Source organism: Manis javanica, chromosome 6 (genome assembly GCF_040802235.1).
Source record: "Manis javanica isolate MJ-LG chromosome 6, MJ_LKY, whole genome shotgun sequence".
Classification (NCBI taxonomy): domain Eukaryota; kingdom Metazoa; phylum Chordata; class Mammalia; order Pholidota; family Manidae; genus Manis; species Manis javanica.
In genome coordinates, this window is record NC_133161.1 from 66,859,736 (window position 1) to 66,883,501 (window position 23,766).

Consider the following 23,766-nt stretch of genomic DNA (forward strand, 5'->3'; position numbering starts at 1 on the left):
TTTCACAATTTCCACAAGTTTGCCATCTTTCGTGAAACTGCTTTCTAAAATATTTATTATTTTAATGATACTTCCATAAATTTCCATGTTCTATTTGTTGCTGCTGTATAGCAATTTATATAACAAATTATTTTATAATAGCAATTTTTGCATCTAACAAGCTTGCTAAATTCTTATTCATCCTAATACTCTAGATTCTTTTAGATTTTCTACATATGCAATATCCAAGACTAAAGAGTTTTGATTTGAAAAGCAGTGATGACAGACATCCTTGTACTTTTCCCAGTCTCAAAAAGAAAGCTTTCAAGGATTCTTTATTATGTTTGTTGCAGACGTCTGGTAGAAACCCTTTAATTAAATTGATGAAGTGCCCTTTACACAGTTTGTTAAGAGCATTATCATGAGTGGATATTGAATGCTTAGCAAATGCTTTCTCTACAACTAATGAGAAGATTGTGATTAAATCTGCCTTATTTTTTTTATATGTGGTGGATCATAATATAGGCATACCTCAGAGATAACTGTGTGTTCAGTTCCAGACCATACAATGAAGTTAAATTAATTTTTTGGTTTCCTAGTGCATATGAAAGTTATATTTACACTATAGTGCAGTCTATTAAGTGTGTAGTACCATTGTGTCTAAAATAAATGTACATGCCTTAATTGAAGATTACTTTATTGCTAAAAAATGCTGACCATCACCTGAGCTTTCAGCCAGTCACCCTTTTGCTGGTGCTGGGTCTCGCCTCAGTGGTGAGGGCTGCTGGCTGACTGGGTAGCAGGTGCTGAAGGTTGGGGTGGTGGTGGCCATTTCATGAAATAGGACAAGGCAATTCCTGTTTCAATTGACTCTTCCTTTCTTGATAATTCTCTGTAGCAAAAGATGCTGAGAGCATTTTACCCATAGAACTTTTTCAAAATTGGAGTCAAGCCTTTTGAACCCTGCCACCCTGCTGCTGCTTTACCAACCAAGTTTACGTAATACTCTTGTGTAATGCTCAACAATCTTCACAGCTCTTCACCGGGAGTAGATTCCATCTCAAGAACCACTTTCTCTGCTCATCCATAAGAAGTAACTCCTTATCGATTAAAGTTTTATCATGAGATTGCAGCAATTCAGTCACAACTTAAGGCCTCAGTTTTAATCCTAGTTCTCTTGCTATTCCCACATCTGCAGTTACTTCCTTCACTGAAGTCTTGAAGTCCTCAAAGTCCTCCATGAGGGCAGGAATTAACTTCTTCCAAACTCCTGGTAATGTTGATATTTTGACCTCTTCCCATGAATTACTAATGGTTTAGAGGCCTCTAGAATGGTGTAATCTTTCCAGAAGTTTTTTGATTTACTTTGCCCAGATCCATCAGAGGAACACTATCTCTGGTAACTACAGCCTTATGAAATGTTTCTTAATTAATAAGACATGAAAGTAGAAATGACTCCTTGATCCATGGGCTGCAGAACAGATGTTGTGTTAGCAGGCATGAAAACATTCACCTGATTGTACATCTTCACTAGAATTCTTGGGTGACCAGGTGCAATGTCAAAGAGCAGTAGTATTTTGCTACTAAAAAAAATCAGTGCTTTTTTTCTGAGGAGTAGGTCTCAATAGTGGGCTTATAATATTCAGTAAAGCATGATGTAAACAAATATGCTGTTATCCAGGCTTTGTTGCTCCCGACACAGAGTACAGGCACAGTAGATTTAGTGTAATTCTTAAGGGCTCGGGGAGTTTTGGAATGGTAAATGAGCACTGGCTTCAACTTAAAAAAGTCACCAGCTGCATTAGCCCCTAACAAGAGAGTCAGCCTGGCATTCATCTTCTTTCTAGCTAGGAAAGTCCCAGTGGCATCTTCTTCCAATGGAAGGCTGTTTGATCTACACTGAAAATCTGAAGCTTAGTGTAGCCACCATCACAATGATCTCAGCTAGATCTCCTGGTTAACTTGCTGCAGCTTCTGCATCAGTACTTGCTGCTTCATTTTGCACTTTTATGTTATGGAGATGACATCTTTCCTTAAACCTCATGAACCAACCTCTGCTAGCTCCAAATTTTCTTCTGCAAGAAGGAAAAGTTTCCTTCTTTCAAACTTTCTTCAAAAGTTTCAATAACTTTTTCTTTGCATTCACAGCTTTGCTGTTTGGCACAAGAGGCCTGGCTTTCAGCCCATCTCAGCTTTCGACTTGATTTGAAGTAAGAGACGTGACCCTTCCTTTCACTTCAACACGGAGAGGTCATTGAGTTATTAACTGGCCTGATTTCAATATTGTTGTGTCTCAGGGAATAAGAAGGCCCAAGGGGAGGGAGAGAGACAGGGGAATGTCTGGTTTTGGTGGAATAGTCAGAACACACACAGTATTTATTAAGTTTGCCGTCTTGTATGAGCATGGTTCGTGGTGTCCCAAAACAATTACAATAGTAGCATCAAAGATCACTGATCATTATAACACAAATAATAATGAAACAGTTTGAAACACTGAGAATTACCAAAATGTGACAAACAGGCACAAAGTGAGAAAATTATCTTAGAAAAATGACACCAATAGACTTGCTTAAGGCAGAGTTGCCACAAACCTTCAATCTGTAAAAAATGTAGGCCCTGGGAAGCACAATAAAAACAATGTATGCCTGTAATTGACTTCCTAATGTAAAAACAACTTTGGGTTCCTGACATAAACCTGAGCAGGCCATGATGAATCATCTTTACTGGATTTGTCTTACTAATATTTAGTTTAGGATTTTGCATCTATGTTCCTAAGTGAAATGGGCCTGAAATTTTTTTTCTCATATCACATTTGGTATCAGGTATTTGCCAGTCTTAATAAAATGAGTTACAGAGTATCCCTTATTTTGTTTTCTCTGGAAGGGCTTGCTTAAGTTTGGAATTATTTCCTAAATATGTGGCAGTATTCACCAAAGAACACTTTTGGGGTCTGAAATTTCCTTTTAAGGAATATTGTTTTAATTAATTTAATGGCTACAGAAACATTCTTTTGTCTAGCTTTTAGTAAGCTATGTGTTTCTGAAAATATGTCCATTTCTTCTACACATTAAATAAACATTGTCTTTAATTTCATAGTATCATATCCGTTTAATGCCACAACAGAAAGTTACGTCTGCTGTTTTCACTCCTAATGTTGTATGTGCCTGCCTCCTTTCCTTAACTTTGCCAGAGGCTGGTTTCTGTCTTCAGAGTCTTTTCAAAGAATAAACTTCACAATTTTTTTTTATTGCTTTCTGCTCTAACCTTTATTTCCTTCCATTCCCTTTCAGATTATTTTGAGCTGGTTTTCTTATTAAGATAAGTTTTTCTCACTGATATTCAGCCTTTCTTTCTGCTAGACACATTTAAGGCTATCCATTTCCTCCAACTACTTCTTCAGCTACAACCCAAAACTTTAAGCATTTCACTAATCTTCAGTTCCACTTATATTTTAGGATCCATTAAGATCTCTTGATTGATTCATGGGTTATTTGGAACTGTGTTAACCTGCTAAAGTATGGAACTGCTTAATGACTTACTTCCCAGGTAATTATCAATTTTAAATGGTCCTCCTAGTGAGTTGAACATTTCATTATATGAAGTTACTTTATCTTTAGCAATGTTTCTGCTTTAACAATTTTCGGATATTAATATATCTACATCAGCATACTTTTTTTGTATAACTTTTACCTTCAGTTTACCTTCAAACTTTCTGTATTTTACGCTTTAATTTTACATGTGCTGTATGTATCTTAAAACAGCATATAATTGTTTTCATTTTGCAATCAGTTTAACAATCTGACTTCCACTGGCTAAGTTAGCCCATTTTGTCTAATGTAATTACTGACATATTTGGGTTTTATGTATCATCTCAACTTTTTTCTATTTATTCTTTGCCTTCTATGTTTCTTTTTCTCTTTACTCTTATTTTAGAACAGTGATTTTTTTCCCCCCTGTTTCATTTGTCCCCTCTATTAGCTTGGAAGTTAAAAGCTCCATTTATTTATGTATAAATAAGGCCATTTTAGTGCTTTTTATATAGAAATGAGTAATACGCTAGAATTCACATTTATGCTTGAATTAATCAATCAGTCTCTATTCTTTATTCCAATCACTACCCTACCAATTTGTATAGTTATTTTTGTATATTTTAAATGTCTCATTTCTTATCCCCATGAAACATCATTGTCTCATAAAATGAACGTTTAAGCCACATCTACAGTCATCTCAGTCCCTTATTCCCTTTCATACTTCCTACTATATAAAGCGCATCCTTGAGAATTGCCTCTAATAAGAACCTGCAGGTGGCAACCTTGCTCATGTTTTGTTGTCTAAAACTGTCTTTTCCACAATCACTCTTGATAAATATTGCTGAATATAGAATTTTAAGTTGGAAGTTATAATGGTCATTCAGCTGGTTTCTGGCTTCATTATTGCTGTTGAGCAGTCAGCTAAAGAAAATTCTAGCTGATGTTGATTTGAAGGTTACCTGTGACTTTTGGCTACTTTTGTGTTTGACTCTAGCATTTTACTGTTTCACTATGGTATATCTAAGTAAGGATTTCATATTTATCCTGCTTGGAATAAATCTGTAGACTGGCATTTTTTCATTGATTTGAAACATTCTCATCACTTCAAATATTGCCTCTGCCCCATTATCTATTTGAAACTCTCATTAGCTATACATTAGACCCTTTTGTTTTAACCTCCATTTCATTTATTCAAGTTATTTTTCTATGCTACATTCTGGATAATTTCTTATGTCCTATTTTGCAGTCATTAATTTGGTTTTCAGACCCATTTAATCTTTTGGTAAAACCTGCCTATTGGTTTATATATTTTCCATTTTTTAGCTATTCTGCTTTCCATTTCTAGAACTTCCATTTGGTTCTTTTTCAAACATGCTAGGTCAGTTCTTATAAGGTTTATTTTGTATATATTTTTTCAAACATTTAAATAGAAGTTTTATAATACATATGCGCTAATTCCAAAGGTGTTTTCTGGTGGTCTTTGCTGCCTTTCAATCATGGTGTTAGTGTTACCTGTGGTGTTTGCTTAAACTTGAGGCATTCACTTCCTAGGAAAATTGTTCGATGCCACAATAGAAGATTTGGCATCCTCCAAGAGTTCTTCACATCTGCCAGGTGCAGGTTCTGGCTCATTTATACCCAAAGCTTAAGTTTTGCTTCTTTTAGCACCCAGATAACTCAAATTTGGGGTGGCCTACAATTTTGGACAAATACTGGAGCAGGTTTGTTTCTGGCTCACTCTTACCCTGAAGGTACATCATTCAGGGCTGGTTTTCTCCACCTCAGGTAGGCTCTATGCTTTGTCTTCTGCTCACAGTGCTCCGAAGGCCCCACACACCAAAGCTGAAATTCACCCTCAGGACAATTGAGGCTTCAGCAGTTTCGCTTAGATAATGCCCTTGGTAACTACTTAATCCCTAAGGGTATTGCCAACTCCTGAATACTTTTCAAAATGCTTTTATGTTTACCTAAAAGTTTAATTTTCAGCAGAATTTCTCTGATTAACATAGTCTGCCACATACTGAAAAGAAAATCTAACATCTTTGTGAAAATGTTATGTATTTTCTAGCATCCTATTTTCACTTACCAAGGTCAAGAAATTTCCTATGTCATTAAAAACTCTTTGTAAACCTAAATTTAAATTAATTATACATGATATCACAACTCATTTAACCATTTCCACATCTGCAGAATTCACTGTTCTCAAATTTTCACTCTCTTAAAGACCAATTCTAATGACACGTTTATATGAAAAACTTTGTCCACATTTCTCAATTTTTTCCTTGGGGTAGAATCCGAGACATAGAAGTAATGGGTTCAAAAGTACAATAATTTATAAATTTTAATACACATTGCCCATATATTTCCCCAAATTGTGTCAGATTCCACTTGGTTGAGTAAGTGAAAGTGAATAATGAACCATCAGGCTAAGTCACCCAACCACATGGTTTAGCACTAAGGCCCACCAAAAAGGATGGTGAAATTTGAGATGGAGAGGTGTTAGCCAGCTGCCAAAGAACAAAAAGAGACATATAACCAAATGAAAGAATTAAGTGATGGTGGCATAGTGATGGGTTGAAAGGGACAATAGGAAGGGGTTCTAAATTACATGGACTTGTAAAAAGATCCAAAATTCCCACTTCACAAGACCCACAAGAAGCAGTGTCCCCACCAGTGCTAGGTTTCTATTAGTCAAGATGATGACAAAAATAGTACTGTACTTGTTCATGATGAAACAGGGCCCCTGAATGCACTGCTAGACTTCCAACTTCTTGAGGGCAAGAGTTTTATCTTATTCATTATTGTATTCCTGGAGCCTGTGATAATCTAGAGACTAATTATTGATTGACTAACTCAAAGGAGGGATGGAAAAAAGGACTGAAGGGCCAAACAGCCATATACAAAGAGCATGCCTAAGTCAGCAAAATACAATAAATATGAATCACTTTTTAAAGAGCTGACATAAATCCAGTTGCATCTGAGAACCACTTCATAATCATCTCAGAGTAAACCTACATAACTAAAGATACAAATCATTTTAGGCTGTTAATGGCATTACCATTTCATTTTTTTCATTGTTTTTGGTTTATACATCAACTTAAAGACTGATAAACTTTTCTTACATAAATGAGATTTTCAAGGTAACTATAAATTATTTAATTGAAGGGGTCATCTGTAACTATAGAAATGTATTATACTATCATTTGTAATATAGATCATAAAATGCTGAATCGTAAAGCTTCTTTTTAACCTTTCATTGTAAATAATGACTCAAAGAGAAGGAACATTTAAAATAGAAATAATGAAACTTTCAGGATGATGATATATTTAAATAATAACCTTGTTTGCATTTCCCTATGTATCATGACATACTCTTCTGATGAAGCTAAGCCATGAGTTTGAATGAAAGTGTTAAAAATAACATATATTTTTAAAACTTCAGCAAAATTCCACAAGCTTGTCCATTTTAGAGCCATTCTTTCTTTAGTCCAAAAATCAGATGTCATCCAGCAAGAGTGTTACTTTGATACACTTTTAGCCACTTTTAGCCACTAGTATTCCTGATCTATGTAGTGCAGACAGATTCATAATATCTTCAAATAGAAGAATATTCCATTAACACTGGACACTCTCGAAGCCTAAAAGCTAAAGAAATAAATTTTAAACACCAATGATAGTTAAGAGGTTCTGAACTTAAAATGCTTTGTTAAGCTTCATTGTAGAGACTAAAATTTTGGTTTCCTGGACTCAGTAATACTAAATTGTCTATTGGGTTTAGTGGCTTCTTGCATCAGCTCCTGCAACTGTCCGATTTGTTCATCACGAAAGTCATTAAGTTTTTCTTCTGGCAGGGCAGCTCCAAAACATGCTTTTTCAGTTGAATTTTGTCTATTTTCCTTAGCTTGTTGCCATAGCACTGCAGCATACACCTAGTAAAAAGAAAAATGACGGTTACAGATCTAAAATACGTATTCACTCATTTAATGTTGAAGGAAGGACTTGAAGAATTCTAATTCCAATTTGTTTTTCCCCATCACTGAATCTTCTGCATTTCACAAAGAAGAGACAAACAATATAGCTGTGTCTTTACTATTCCGTGATAATTTCAAATACATATAAATTTTTAATAGACTTTTAGCAAAATCCTTAACCTGGAAACCACTTAACTGGTCCATTATTGGGCTTCAGGACCATCCATAAACTAGCCAAAAATCCTAAGTAAAACTGTATGTATACAAGCATGCACAAGGTCTGTGACCACAGCTTTTGTAATATGACATTTACAAAGGGGGAGCCGTGGGTTTTATAGGCTTAAAAATGTCTCAAAATTCATTCCATCTTCAATTAAACTAAATCACACTACAGAGAAAGAAACTTTTCAAACCTTTGACAACCATTTTTCATGCTGTGCTTTTTCTCTCAGTATCTTCAGCCTCATATTTCAACTAATACTGTCTTGCATGAGTGATACTTTTTGAAGTAGACTCTCATTCTAAAATGAATCTTTTAATCAGGCAGGAAGTACCAAAGTATTTCAGTTCATGAAGTTAAAGGAGTATATGCACCCACTGGGTAAGGGAATGAATTAGTTAACTCTGATAATGCTGCTATACTCTACCTGGTTTGAGATAATTAAATTGCTTGTAACTGCTAGGTTGCCAGCATCACCAAAGAAACTTTAATTCCAGACATTCCAAATCTTTACCTGTATTCTTCACATTTTATAGCAATCCATTTCACAAAGTAACAACAACAGAAGGGCGTGCAGCCTAAGCTTTATTAGTCCCATTACTAAGTACATTTCCTAGAGAAGGGTTTCTCAACTGTGACAGGCAAAGCTACCCCAAGTTGAGAATTATTGTCCTAAAGAAGCTTTCAAGCATGTCAATAAGTACATACACAAGAATGTTCATTGTGGCATTGCTTGTTAAGGCTAAAAATTAGAAACAATAAAAGACAAATACACTGAGGTTTTTTCAGATACTTCTTTATAATCCATTAACAGTAAAAGAATTAAAGGCTATGTATCAATCTCCAAAACAAACAGAACCCAAAAAGCAGATTTAAGAAAAGTTATTTATAGAAATGGAGTAACTGGTATGCAAATTCCTACAGAAATGTGAGAAGCCCTGAAGGGCCAAAGCTATCTTGAAAAAAGAAGAACAAAGTTGGAGAATTCACAATTCCCAATTTAAACACTTATTACAAAGCTACATTAAGTAATCAAAACAGTGTAGTGCTGGCTTTAGGATAGACATACACATGAATGGAATAGAATCAAGAATCCAGAAATAAACCCTTATGTATATGGCCAACTGATTTTTCAACAAGAGTGTAAATTCAACGAAAAAGAGAACAGTCTTTTCAACAGGTACTGCTGAGAAAATTGGACTTTCACATACAAAAGAGTAAAGTTGGACCCCTACCTCTAACCAGATGCAAAAATTAACACAAAATGGATGCAAGAACTAAATACTTTTGTGCTATGAAGTGAACAAACTACATAAGGGTAACTACTCCTACAGCTCAACAAGACACCCCAATTAAAAAATGGACAAAAGACTTGAGAAGACATTTCTCCGAAGAAGATACATGAACAGTCACCAAGCAAACAAAAAGATCTAGACATCATTAGTCATCAGGGAAATGCATATTAAAACCACAGTGAGATATATACTTCATACCCATTAGGATGGCTGAAATAATAATAGAGATAACGAAAGGAAAATAAGAGTTGGCAACAATTTGAAGAAACTAGAACTCTCATTCATTGCTGGTGGGAATATAAAATAGTAGAACCACTGTGGAAATAACCCAAATGTCCATCAATGGATTTTAAAAAATGTGTTATGTGCATACAGTGGAGTATTATTCACCTTTATAAAGAAATGACTTCTCAAACATTCTACAACATGAATGAATCTTGAAAGCATTATGCCAAGTGAAATAGGCCAGAGAGAATGTAGAACAGAGGTTACCAAAGGTTGGGGGAATAAAAATTTATCACTTAATAGGCAAAGAGTTTTGTTTTGGTAAGAAAAAGTTTTGGGTATGGATAGTGGTGATTGCTATACAACACTGTGAACACAATTAATGCCCCTGTACACTTAAAAAAGATTAAAATGGCAACTTCTATATATTTTTATTAAAGTTTGCAAGAAAGTTCTGCTTTCATTAATGGTGGAGTAGCTTTTAGCGGACCAACCCTCCTGCAGATAACATTATAAACTCAGGATTATTGTTTGATTATATGTTGTCCAAAGGCACTTCAGAGCAACCAAAGTCAGACAGAAAGTAGAAAGGAGTTGACTCTTTGGAGAACGCAGAGAACACTGAGTTATAGTCCCACTTTTATGGCTTTTTTGTCCGAGGGAAGATCCTAGTTGGTGCTGAAGGGTGACTAATCAGAGGACAGTGTGGGAGGAAATCTCAGAAAAAAAGAGCTAAAAAGGGAACTCCAAATTCTCTGGCTAGCCCTTTAAATAAGCATGCTTAGAACAGGTACAAGCTGGCCAGCTAAGCCAAATATTTCAGCTGCTGCTTATCAAACGGAACAGAGTTTGGACCTTGGTCCTGCCAAGTTAACTAATGATACAACAAAACAAAATCAATACGCTTTGGAAGAACATAGTGGAATAATGTCTCTACCATATATCATTCACAGTGTCCAGGAAAAAATCCAAAATTACTAGAAACAAGAAACTGAAAAACATGACTCATAATCGAGAAAAGGTGATGTCTGAAATGATAAAAAAAATGGATTTGGAAGCAGTTATTATGAGTATGTTCAAATCTCAGCAAAGATTGAGATACTGTTAAAAAACACAGAAAAGTTCTAGAACTCTAAAATGCAGTATCTGGAATTTTAACAGCATACTAGAGTAAAAGAAGAAAGAGTCTATTAATATAATTTCAAGTTCATTGAAATTATCCAATCTGAAAGAAAACTATTAAGATCAATTATCTGTGGGACAATGTTGAAACATCTAACAAAGAACCCCAGAAGAATATGAGGAAGAAACACACAAGTTCAAAAAGTTTAGCAGATTCCAAGCAAGATAAATACAAATGAAGCCATCCCTAGGCATATTCTAGTCAAATTTTTGAAAAGGACAGATAAAACAAATATCTATAAACAATATAACCATTTGTATAGATTTTACAAATATAAAATTATTACTTAAAATATATATACATATGTGCAAAAACATGTAAGCAACATGCAATGTCTAGGCCCCTAATTACTCCAGTCTTTCCCCTCTTCCTTGTCCTCAGAGGTAAAGTTATAGCTGTATATTTAATACTTTGCTTTTTAAAAGACTGGTCTAAATAAAACAGTCTAAAGCAAGAGGAAGATGGTGGAATAGGAAGATCCTGAGCTCATCTATATATATGAAGCTGCAACTACATGTAGCGTAACTCTGAGAACAACCTGAAAGCTAGCAGAATAGCCCTTCCACTGCTAAAGATGTAAAGAAAAGGTCACATAAAGATTTGGGATGGTAGGGAATCAAATACTCCCCCACACACACACCCTGTGTAGAGACCCACAAGTTGGAGGGATATCATAGAGATCATCCCTAAGGAGTGATCTGCCCCAGGGACCTACAATGGGAAGTTGAGCCCCTGTAACATATGCCTTTGAAAAACAGCATTGACTAATTCCTCTCAGGAAAGGCCCAAGGGCTACAGAAACTGAGACTATACCCTTTTAAAGGGACTGCTCACAACTTTGCTGCCCCTGTGCTAGGTCTCTGAGTGAGTAATCTGTAGATAATTTCTCAAGGAATGAAGTACTGACAAGACACCATTTTTCTTACCCTCCTTCAACCTAACCAGTCTGAAGCTGACAGGCACCAGTTCTGACTCTCTCCCTCTACCTTGTCAATAATGCTCATCTGCCCTGTACTCCCCTGCAGCCTGCATCACCACACTTGATGGGCAGCCTCTACAGGGACCAGCACCTGCCCCAGAAAGGGAGGGCCATCCCTGCCTACCAGCGCACCAACAGCAGTTGCAGCTAGCCCAGCCCCACCCACCACCAGCAGTCACAGCCATCAGAGTAGGAAGGCACACGGGGCCCACACAGGAGAAACCCCTTCAGTGCCTGGTTCCATCAACCAGAAGGGGTTGTGCTTCTGGGCCCCACATGACGCATTCTACATAAGGCCACTATCTATCTTCAAGACCAGGAGACACAGTTGACCTACATAATACATAAAAACACAGAGAGTTAGACAAAATGAGGAGACAGAGGGTTATGTTCCAAATGAAAGAACAAGATCAAACTTCAGAAAAAAGAAGCAAATAAAATGGAGATAAGCAATTTACCTGATAAAGGATGTTCATCAAACCTGAGAGAAGAGTGAATGAACTCAGAAGTCCAGCAAAGAGAGAGAAAATATTAACAAACCAATAAGAGCTGAAGGACACATTAACTGAAATGAATAATACACTAGAAGGAATCCACATCAGGATGCAGAATGGATCAGCAATTTGGAAGACAGGGTAGTGAATATTATCAACCAGAACACCAAAAGGAAAAAATTCAAAACTTAGGTTAAGGGACCTCTTCAACAACATCAAGCATACTAACATTTGTACTACCAGGATTCCAGACAAGGAAGGGGGGGGGGGGGGGCGGCAACCTTTTTTATAGTAATAATACCTGAAAATTTCCCAAATCTGGGGAAGGAAACAAATATCCAGGTAACATAGAGAGCCCCCAAAGAGGTCCATACCAAGACACATTCTCTTTAATATTTGACATTTTTGTTAAGAGGAAACCTTAAAAGGTAGAAGTCTAAAGCAACTATTTCCATACATGGGAACATCCATAAGGGCTACAGAAACTACCAGCTTATTTTATTTCAGCAGAAATTTTGCAGGCTAGAAGAGAATAGTGTGGTATATTTAAAGTGCTGAAAAGGAAAAACCTACAAAAAAATTACTCCACCCAGCAATGTTACCACCCAGAACTGAAGTACAGATGGTTTCCTAGATAAAAACTTTGTTCACCACCACAAAGCCATTTCACAAGAAATGTTAAAGGGACTTCTTTAAGAGGAAAAGACTATAACTAGAAGAAAAGTGTGAAAGGAAAAATTTCACTGGTAAAAGCAGCATATAATAAGGCAGTAGATCAATAACTTATAATGCTAGTAGGAAGGTTAAAAGTAGTACAATCAGTTATCTCTAGAATAAAGAGATCACAAGATTTTAAAATGGAATAAACTTGGAGTGCTTTCAGAATGTGCTCAGACTTAAGTGACTATCAACTTAAAACAGACTGCAATATATAAGGTCTTATACATGAACCTCATGGAACCACAAACTAAAAATCTTTATAATAGATACACAAAGCAAAAAGAGAAAGGAATCCAAGCACAACATTAAAGAACATAAAATCACAAGGCAAGAAAGGAACAGAGAACTACAAAAATAGATAACAAAATGGCAAGTACATACCTATCAATAATTACTTTTAAATGTAAATGGACTACATGTTCCACTCAAAAGACATAGGGTGACTGAACAGATAAAAAGCCAAGATCCATCTATATTCTACGCGGTCTACAGAGACTCACTTCAGATCTAAAGACACACAGATTGAAAGTGAAGGGATGGAAAAAATACTCCATGCAAATGGAAACAAAAAAGAAAGGCTTGTATAGCAATAATTATATCAACAAAACAGACTTTAAAACAAAAACTATAATGAGATGAAGGGCATTACATAAAGAGATCAATCCAACAAGATGCAATGACTGCAAAGATCTATGCACCCAACAAAGGAGCATCTAAATATATAAAGGAAACATTTATAGACTTAAAGGGAGAAATTGGCAAGTAGTACAATAATAGAAGGGACTTTACACCACACTTACTTGAATGGGTAGATCATCCAGACAGAAAACCAATAAGGAACAGTGGCTTTGAAAAGCACATCAGAACAGATGGTCTTAACAGTTACATATAGAACACTACAACCAGAAACAGAAAAATACATATTTTCATATGTTCATGGAACATTCTCCAGGATACAGCATGTTAGACCACAAAACAAGTCTAGATTAAGAAATCATATTAGTTACCTTTTCCAAACACAGTATGAAACTAAAATGAATAACAAGAAAAAAAACTTGAAAAAAAAAACATGGGGAAGCTAAACAACTAATGGGTTAATAAAGAAATCAAAGCACAAATCAAAACATACCTTGAAATAAATTAAAATTAAAAAACAATTTTTCAAGATTTTTGGATAGCAAAATCAGTTCTAAGAGGGAAATTTTACAGCAATACAGGTCTATCTCAAGAAGAAAATTCTCAAACAACCTAATAACACACCTAAAGGGACTAAAGAAAGAAGAATAAAATCCAAAGGTAGCTGAAGGAGGGAAATAATAAAGAGCATAAGTAAATGAAATAGAGACTACAAACACAATAGAAAAGATCAATGAAGTAGAGCTGGTTGTCTAAAAGACTAAACAAAATAGATGAAAATTAGCCAGACTCATCAAGGAGAAAAGAGCGCCCAAATAAATAAATCAGAAATGAAAGAGAAATTACAACTGACTCCACAAAATACAAAGGATTATAAGAGACTACTATGAAAAATGATATGCCACCAAATTGGATAAATTTCTAGAAATATAATCTTCCAAGACTGAATCAGGAAGAAATGAAACTAATGAACACACCAAATACTAGTAATGAAATTGAATCAGTAATCAAAAACCTACCAACAAACAAAACTCCAGGACCAGATGGTTTCACAGATGAATTCTACCGAAGATTTAAAGTAGGATAAATACCCATCTCAAACTAGTCCAAAGACTGAAGATGAAGGAACATTTCCAAATTCATTCTACAAGGCCAAAGACACCACAAAAAAAAAAGAAAATTACAAGACAATACCCCAGATGAATGCAGATACAAAAATATTAGCAAACATTAAAAGGATCATACAGGACTCTCCTGTCCCCTCCTGGCATGAGCTGGGAGCTCTGTCCTTTCACTTTATCTCTAAATAAAAGCCTGTACCTTGCTCTCCTAAAAAAAAGGATCATACACCATGGTAAAGTGGGATTTATTCCAGGATACAAGGATGGAGCAATATTCACAAATAAAATAATGTGAAACACCACATTAAAAAATGAATAAAAATATCATCTCAATAGATGTACAAAAACCATTCAACAAAATTCAACATCCATTCATGACAAAAACTCTCAACATACGGGTATAGAGGGAATGTACCTCAACATAATAAATACCATATATGAACAAACTTGCAGCTAGCATCACACTCAGTGGTGAAGAGCTCAAAGCTTTTCCTCTAAGATCAGGAACAAGACAAAGGATGTCCACTCTACTCTCAGCACTCTTATTCAACATGGTACTGGAAGTCGTAGCCACAGCAATCAGACAAGAAAAAGAAAAAGCATCCAAATTGGTAAGGAAGAAGTAAAACAGTCACTTTTGCAGATGACATAATAGTACAGATAGAAAACCCTAAAGACCCCACCAAAACACAACTTGAATAAATGAATTCAGTAAAATTACAGGATACAAATATATAAAAATTATTAATTTCTATATACTAATAACAAACTAGCAGAAAAAAATTAAAACCCATTTAAAATTGCATCAAAAAGGATAAAATATCTAGAAATAAATTTAACAAAGGAGTTGTAGGACCTGTATTCTGGAAACAATAAGACACTAGTGAAAAAAACTGAAAATGAAAAGTAAATGGAAAGATATTCCACTCTCTTGGATTGGAAGAATTAATATTGTTAAAATGTCCATACTGTACAATGCAATCAATGGATTCAATGCAATCCCAATCAAAAACCAACAGCATTTTTCAGAATAATCCTAAAATTTGTATGGAACCACAAAAGACCCTGAATATCCAAAGTAATCTTGAGAAAGAATAAAGCTGAAGGCATCACACTTCCTGGTTTCAAACTATTACAAAACTACAGTAATCAAAACAGTATAGTACTATCACAAAAAATAGACATAGATCAATGCAACAGAATAGAGAGTCCAGAAAGAAACACACATTTAAACAATCAATCTTCCACAAAAGAGGCAAGAATATATATACTGGGGAAAAGACAGTCTTTTCAATAAATGATGGTGGAAAAAATGGAACACCTACATGTGAAAGAATGAAACTGGACCACTTTCTTATACCACATACAAAAATAAACTCAAAATGGACAAAAGACCTATATTTAAGACCTTAAACCGTAAAACTCTGGGTGAGTCTCCTCAGGCCAGGGCTAAGGAAAAATACACTAATGGGACTATATTAAACTAAAAAGTTTTGCACAGCATAAGAAACCATCAACAAAATAATAGGCAAACTTGACTGAGATAAGATATTTGCAAATTATGTAAAGAACTCATACAACCAAACACCAGAAAAAGCTATATAGTTTTAAAATGGGCAGACAACCTGAACAGACATTTTTTTCCAAGAAGATATACAAATGGTCAATAGGAACATGAGAAGATTCTCAACATCACTAGTCATCAAGAAGTGAAAATAACAATCACAATGAGCTATCACCTCACACCTGTCAGATTGGCTAGTATTAAAAAGACAAGAAATAACAAGTATTGGCAAACAAAGATGTGGAGAAAAGGAACTATCATGCACTGCTGGGAATGTAAACTGGTGCAGCCACTATGGAAAACAGGAAGTTCCTAAAAAAAATTAAAAATAGAAATATAATACAATTCAACTCCATTTCTGGGTATTTACAAGAAGAAAAACACCAATTTGAAAAGATATAAACAATGCAGCAATGAACATAAGAGTGCATATAATAGCCAACATATGGAAGCAACATAAGTGCTCCTTAATAAATGAATGTGATAATCATATGCAATGGACTACTACTCAAGTCATAAAAAAGAATAAAATCTTGCCATCTGACACAACATGGAGGGACCTAGAAGACATTATGCTTAGTCGCTCAGAGAAAGATAAATTCTGTATGATTTCGTTCATATGTGGAATCTAAAAAACCCTCATAAATATAGAGACAAAATAATGGTTGCCAGAGGGGAAAGGGTGGGGAATGGTAAAAAAAAAGTTGAAGGAGATTAAGAGGTATGAATTTCTGGCTATAAAAGTCACAGGGATGAAAAGTACAGCATAGGGAATATAGTCAATAATATTGTAATAACTTTGTACAGTGACAAATGGTTACTCAACATCATGGTAAGCATTTAGTAATGTATATAAATGTTGAATCACTATATTGTACATCTGAAGCTAATATATTGTATGACAACTATACTTCAATAAAAAATAAAGGAAATACTGTCAAATGTGTTTTTACATCATTTTTTCCTCTTTCCTGGTTTTGAAAATTTTCATAATTTTACACTTATAAATCTAAATATGCATAATCTTATTTGGACCTAATTTATAATAACTAAGGTAACAATCTAATGATAACCTTAAACTCTTACATTTCTTGAAGAAACCAGAAATACATTTCAAAAAGATGTGTGAGGAGAAGGTTCAGTTTAAGATGGCAATGTAGGAGGCTCCTAAACTCCCCTCTGCCTACGGAAACACCAAATGAACAACTATATATGAAACAATTCACTCTGAATGAAATACAGAAATTTCCTGAGCAATTCAAACATATTAAACAAACCCACATGAAACAGATAAGAGCTAAGACACAATCTTGCCATATACCCCTATGCAGTGCAATGACACACAGCCAGGAAGGATCTCACAACTCCCAGCTTCTCCCTGAGAAGAAAATGGTTTGAACTCCCTAGTTCAAGCCCCAACTTTGAAGACCTCCACCTGAGATGAGGTGCCAAAACATCCAGCTCTGAAAACCAAAAGGGCTTGCAACCATGAGACTCACAAGAATATAGTGAATGAGGTAAAAGTTCTTAATGGACTTAAAAAGATTCATGATGGCTATCCCCCACAGGGCCATGCACAGAGACAGAAGACTAAAACATCAAGTCTTCCGTATAAGAGTCCTACTTGTAGAACTTAAAAGCTGTGGTCTGAGGGGCAGGGTTCTAATTTAACACATATCTAGGGGCCAACTGCAATGCTCTCTAAAGACTGAGGAAGCTGGATGGGGCCACACTGTCACTCTCACATTGCCCTACCACACATTGCCATGTCTTTGTGAAAGGAACTTGTGCACAGGTCTAGTGCCCTGGATTTTGCAGCTGCTGCCAAAAAGACACATCCCTTGATAACTGGACTCCAGTGGCCAGTAGGGCTTGTGTTCATGGGTTAATGGAAGTAAAAAAGGAAACATTTCTTAACAGTCTATCACCCCAGGGCTTGGTGCAGAGGGAGCAGACAATAATGCCATCTCTCAGTCATCCCCTTGAAGAGGTATATTTGCATAATTCAAAAGCTGATGCCTAATGGTTGGCTCCAATCAATCCATATCTAGGTGCTGAGTATATTCCTTCCCTTGGAAACAGTGACATGTCTAGGCATACCCTCAACTACTAGAAGCCACTAAGACAAAGCCAGCTGTTTAGAAAATCACACAGGTTTAAGAGACAACCAAGACTTGGCAAGGCTGAATAAGGTTTGTCTCCTAAATGAGGTCACCCCTTCAAGAATGGGGGAGGTTACTGTTTAATCTAATGCATTAAAATAAACAAAGGGAGCCAAGGAAAGGCAAGCAGAGTAATATGCTACAAGGCATAAGACAAAAATCCAGAAAAAAACCTTTAATGAAATGGAGACAAGTGATTTACCTGATAAAAAATTTAAGATAATGGTCATTAAAATACTCACTGAGGTCAGGAGAACAATGTATGATCAAAGTGAGAATTAAAACAAAGAGAAAATATAAGAAAGTACCAAAGAAAAATCACAGAGCTGAAGAATACAGTAACTGAACTGGAAATTCAAGAAAAGGATTCAACAGAACACTAGATGAAGTAGAAGAAAGGATCATCAAACTCAAGACAGCAGTGAAATTTATCCAGAGGAGCAAAAAGAAAAAAGAATGAAAAAAGAGTTAAGATAACTTAAGGGATTTACAGGAAAACATCAAGTAGATCAATGTTTGTACTACAGGGGTCCCAGAGAAGAGAGAAAGAGAAAGAAGGCTTATTTGAAGAAATAATGGCTGAAAACTTCCCCAATGTGGAGAAGGAAATAGACATTCAGATCCGGGAGTCCCTAAAAGTTCCAAATAAAATGAATCCAAAGAGATGAAGATATATTATAATGTCAAGTATGTCAAGAGTTAAAGATAAGGAGAGTATCTTAAAAGCTGCAAGAGAAAACCAACTTGTTATATACAAGGGAACCCCATATGATTATCACCAGATTTTTCAACAGCAACTTTGTAGGCAAGAACTGAGTAGCATGACCTATCAAAAGTGCTGAAAAGAAAAAAAAACAAACTCCAACCAAAACTACTCTGCCCAGCAAAACTATCCTTCAGAATTGAAGGAGTGATAAAAAGGTTTCCTGAGACACAAAAATTGAAGGAGTTCATTGCTACTAGACAAGCCATACAAGAAATGTTAAAGGGACTTTTTCAGCCCAAAAAAGAAAAGGACACTACTAGGAAAGCATATAAAAGTACAATTCTCACTGATAAAGGTAAATATGTAGTTAAATTCAGAATACACTAATGTTCTAATAGTGATGAGTCAATCACTTATAAATCTAGCATGAAGGCTAAAACACAAAAATAGTAAAAACATGTTTATGGGTGCAAAAAGTAAAAGGTACAAATTGTGAAATCAAAATATAAAACAGGACAGGGGAGGAGAAATCTAGAGCTCTAGTATGTATTTGATATTAATTTGTTATTCAGCTTACAATAGACTGGAATAACCACATGGTAACCACAAAGACATGGTAACCACAAAGCAAAGACTCAAAACAGATTCAGAAAAGATAGGAATCTAAGCATACTACAGAAAATCATCAAGTCACAAAGGAAAAAAGCAACAGAAGAATTACAAAACATCCAGAAAACAATTGACAAATTGGTAATAGTAAGACCATACCTATCAATAATTACTTTAAATGTAAAAGTCCAATCAAAAGACACACACTGAATGGATTTAAAAACAGTAACAACATATTCCTACAAGAGACTCATTTCAGCTTTAAGGACACAAACTGAAAGTGAAGGGATGGACAAAGATATTCCATGCAATGGAAACCAAAAGAAAGCTGAAGTAGCTATATTTACATCAGATAAAAAAGATTTTAAGACAAAGACTAATATGAGACAAAGAAAGTTATTTTATAAAGAGCTCAATTCAAGAAGAGGATATGACATTTGTAAATATTTATGCAGTCAACATAGGAGGACCTAAATACATAAAGCACATATTAACAGACCTGAGGGAAAAAATTGACAGTAAGGAATATAATAATAACAGGGGACTTCAATATCCCACTTTCATCAATGGATAGATCAGCCAGACAGAAATCAGTAAGGAAACTGGTCCTTAGACCATCACATGTAATGTGTAATTTATCAGATGTTTACATTCCATCCAAAAGCAGAATACATTTTTAAGCACACATGGAACAATCTTCAGGATAGAATAGATGTTAAACAAGTCTTAATAAATTTAAGAAGACTTAAGTCACATCAAACATCTTTTCCAACCACAATGGTATAAAACCAGAAATAAATTCTAAGAAGAAAACTGGAACACTGATAAGTATGTGGTGATTAAACAACATGCAACTGAACCAATGGGTCAAAGAAGAAATAAAAAAGTATCTTGAGACAAGTGAAAATGGAAATACAACACACTAAAACTTATGGGATACAATTGTAAGAGGGAAGGTCACAGTGATAAATGACTACATCTCAAATAAAAACCTAATGTTACATGAGAAGGAACTGGAAAAAAGAAAAAAGATTAAGCCCAAAGTTGGGAGAAGGAAGGAGATAACAAAGATTGGTATGAAAGTAAATGAAATAGACACTGAAAAGGGAAGAGAAAAGTTGGATGAAACTAAGAGTTGGTATTTTTAAAGATAAAAGACAAAGAGACAAACCTTTACCTAGAATCATCAAGAAAAAACAGAAATAAAATTAGGAATAAAGACATTATAACTAAAACACAGAAATCAAAGACCACAAGAGACCACTAGGAACAAATTGGACAATCTAGAATAAATGGATAAATTTCTAGAAACATATAACCTATAGAGACTAAATCATGAAGAAATAGAAAAGTTGAGGAGACTAATTACTAGTAAGGAGACGTAATCAATCATCAACTCCCTACATACAGAATTTCAGGATCAAATGGTTTCACTGGTAAGTTCAAACAAACATTTAAAGAATGAATGCCAGTCTTCTTCAAATTTTTCCAAAAAAACAGAAAAGGAAAGCACAATTCTAAACTCTAAGCTGTAAAAATCTTCAACAAAGTATTAGCATGCCTAATTTAAAAATACATTAAAAAGATAATATACCATGATTAAGTGGGATTTATTCCAGGGATGCAAAGATGGTACAATATCCACATATCAATCAATGTAATATACCATATTAACAAAGTGAAGGATAAAAATCATATGATCATCTCAGTAGATGCAAAAAAAGCAAGATCAATACTCATTCATGATGAAAACTCTCAACAAATAGTGTATAGAGGAAACATACCTCAACACTATAAAGGCCACATATGATAAGCCCAGTTAACAACCATACTCAATGGTGAATAGCTAAAAGCTTTTCCTCTAAGAGGAACAAGAGAAGAATTCCCACTCTCACCACTTTTACTCAACATCTATGGGAAATTCTAGCCAGAGTAATCAGGCAAGAAAAAGAAATAAAAGAAATTCCCAAATTGGAAAGAAAGAAAAATGGTCTCTACTTGTAGGTGACATGATACTATATATAGAAAACCCTAAAGATATAATATATAAAAACTCTAAATATTCTAATAAAAACTGTTGGTACTAGGAAATGAATTCAGTACAGTTGCAGAATAAAATCTATATACAAAAATGAGTTGCATTTCTATCACTAATAAGGAATTATCAGAAAGAGAAATTAAGATAATTGCATTTATAATTGCATCAAAAAGAATATTTAGGAATAAATTTAACCAAGGTGAAAGACCTGTACTCTGAAAACTGTAAGACATTGATGAAAGACACTGAAGAAGATAAAAGCAAATAAATGGAAGATACTCTCTGCTCATGGAGTATAATTAATGCTGCTAAAATTCCCATACTATTCAAAGCAATCTACTTATGCAATGTAATCCCTATCAAAATTCAATGGCATTTTTCACAGAAATATAATAATACCAAAATTTGTATGGAACCACAAAACACCCCAAATAACCAAAACAATGTAAAGAACAAAGCAGAAAAAAACACTCTTCATTTCAAACTATATTGCAAAGCTCCAGTAATAAAAACAGTATGGCATTGGCCTAAAAACAAACACAGGCCTATGGAAGAGAACAGAAAGCCCAGAACTAAACTCATGAATACATGATCATAGTGGGCTAAATGGTATCCCCCTAAAAGGTCAGGTTGTAAACTGTGAGTGTCAACCTACATGGTTAAGGGTTTGCAGATGTATTTAAATAAAAAATCTAGAGATGAAGAGATTATCCTGGTGAGTTCTACATACCATCACAAATGCTCATATAGGAGAAAGGTAGAGATAAATTAGACACACCAGAAGAGGAGGTAATGTGAATAGAGATGGTGTGTTGTGGCCTTAAGTCAAGGAATGCTGGCATCCACCAAAAGCTATAAGAAGCAAGCCACAAATTCTCCCCTAGAGCCTTCAACAGCTTGATTAGGACATCTGGACTCCAGAACTGTGAAGGAATAAATTTCTGTTGTTTAAAGCCACCTACCTGTGCTAATTTGTTCATAGCATTCATGTATATGAATGCTCATATACATGAATATGGTATATTACATTGATTGATCAGACAAACCTCAAAAAGTCTTCATGCCATGAAAGATAAAACTAAGGAACTATTACAGATTTGAGGAAATAAGGCAACATGACAACCACATGCAATCTGGAATACTGGATTAGGTCATAGCACAGAAAAAGAACATTAGTTAAAACTGGGGAAGCTGAATATATTAAGTAGTTGATAATATTAGACAATGTTAATTTCTTAGTTCTGATAATTCTACTATAATTAAATAAGATGTTAACATGTAGGGAAGCTGTGCTATATTTTTAACTCTTCTGTGACTCAATCTTAAAAAAATTTTTAATAGAAGCGATTAGACAATCAGTTACAGTGTGTCAATTTATTTGGCTTCTTCAAACAAAAATGCTGTTAAAAAGACAATCAGGAAATTTTAAAAATAGGGTGTTTGATAACATTAAGAATTAATGCTAATTTTGGAGGTATAATAATGATATTGTGGTCATGGTTTTAAAGAGTCTCCTTTAGAGATAAATGTTGAAATATTTGTGGATAAAATTATATGCTTGCGATTTGCTTTGAAATAATCTGGGGGTGAAGGGAGAAGTAGGTGGGGGTACAGATGAAACAAAATTGGCCATAGTAGATAAATGCTGAAGCTCTGTGATGTGTGTGTGGTGGTTCATTATATTCTCTCTATATTTGTATGTTTGAAATTTTTTCCATTAACTAAAAAAGTACATATGTACATATATATTCACACACATATGTATGTGTATACACACATACATGCATATAAGATGTAACAAAATTGGAAGCTAACTTAAGTAAACAGAATCAACTATGTATAAATGCCACAGAATTAACTATGTATAAATGTCACTCAATTAAAGCTATTTTAATTACTTCTAAATTTCAACTATGGGTTTACAATTTAACTTATCTACAGTTGCCAGGCAGTAAAAGCTACCTTCAGTGTAATCTAACCACAAGCCTGTAACTCCAGAGTCCTTTCATATTGCTTTAACTTCTCAAACTGAAAATCCTAGCTCTCAGCCTCTTTTTGTTTCAATGAGTGTGGGATATTGTCTTCAACGCTAAATTTAAGTTATTTTTTGTGAATCAGCCAAAAAAAAAAAGCTAACCATTTTATTCAGATTCAAATATTATTTGCTTTTTGCCATCTCAACTTCTAATAATCCTTCAAATTTTTTTCTTGCTAATTATCAGGGTTCAAAGAAGCAAACTAGTTAGCTTTGAGGTATCTTTTTTTAATCCTGAGATCTTTATTTCTAATGAGCTCATAATAATTACATGGGTAACAAACTTTTGTCCCTTTTAG

General features: G+C 34.7%; 1 protein-coding gene and 1 long non-coding RNA gene across 3 annotated transcripts in view; one reads left to right on the forward strand and one right to left on the reverse strand.

Annotated features, from left to right (window-relative positions):
* Window positions 1-23,766, forward strand: part of LOC118972647 (uncharacterized) — a 219,378-nt gene that overhangs the window by 177,369 nt on the left and 18,243 nt on the right. Inside the window, exon 4 of one of the 2 annotated variants that reach the window (XR_012132286.1) lies at window positions 2,128-2,189. This is a non-coding gene — a long non-coding RNA (uncharacterized lncRNA). Of the gene's footprint in view, window positions 1-2,127; window positions 2,333-23,766 lie in introns of those variants that run through there. The other variant, XR_005061710.2, reaches the window with a different exon arrangement.
* The window catches only part of SDHAF3 (succinate dehydrogenase complex assembly factor 3), a 77,692-nt gene continuing 56,262 nt past the window's right edge, over window positions 2,337-23,766 (reverse strand). Inside the window, exon 2 of the mRNA XM_017668179.3 lies at window positions 2,337-7,438. Coding sequence (XP_017523668.3) covers window positions 7,235-7,438 — 204 coding nt within the window. The 3' untranslated portion in view covers window positions 2,337-7,234. The remainder of the gene's footprint in view (window positions 7,439-23,766) is intronic.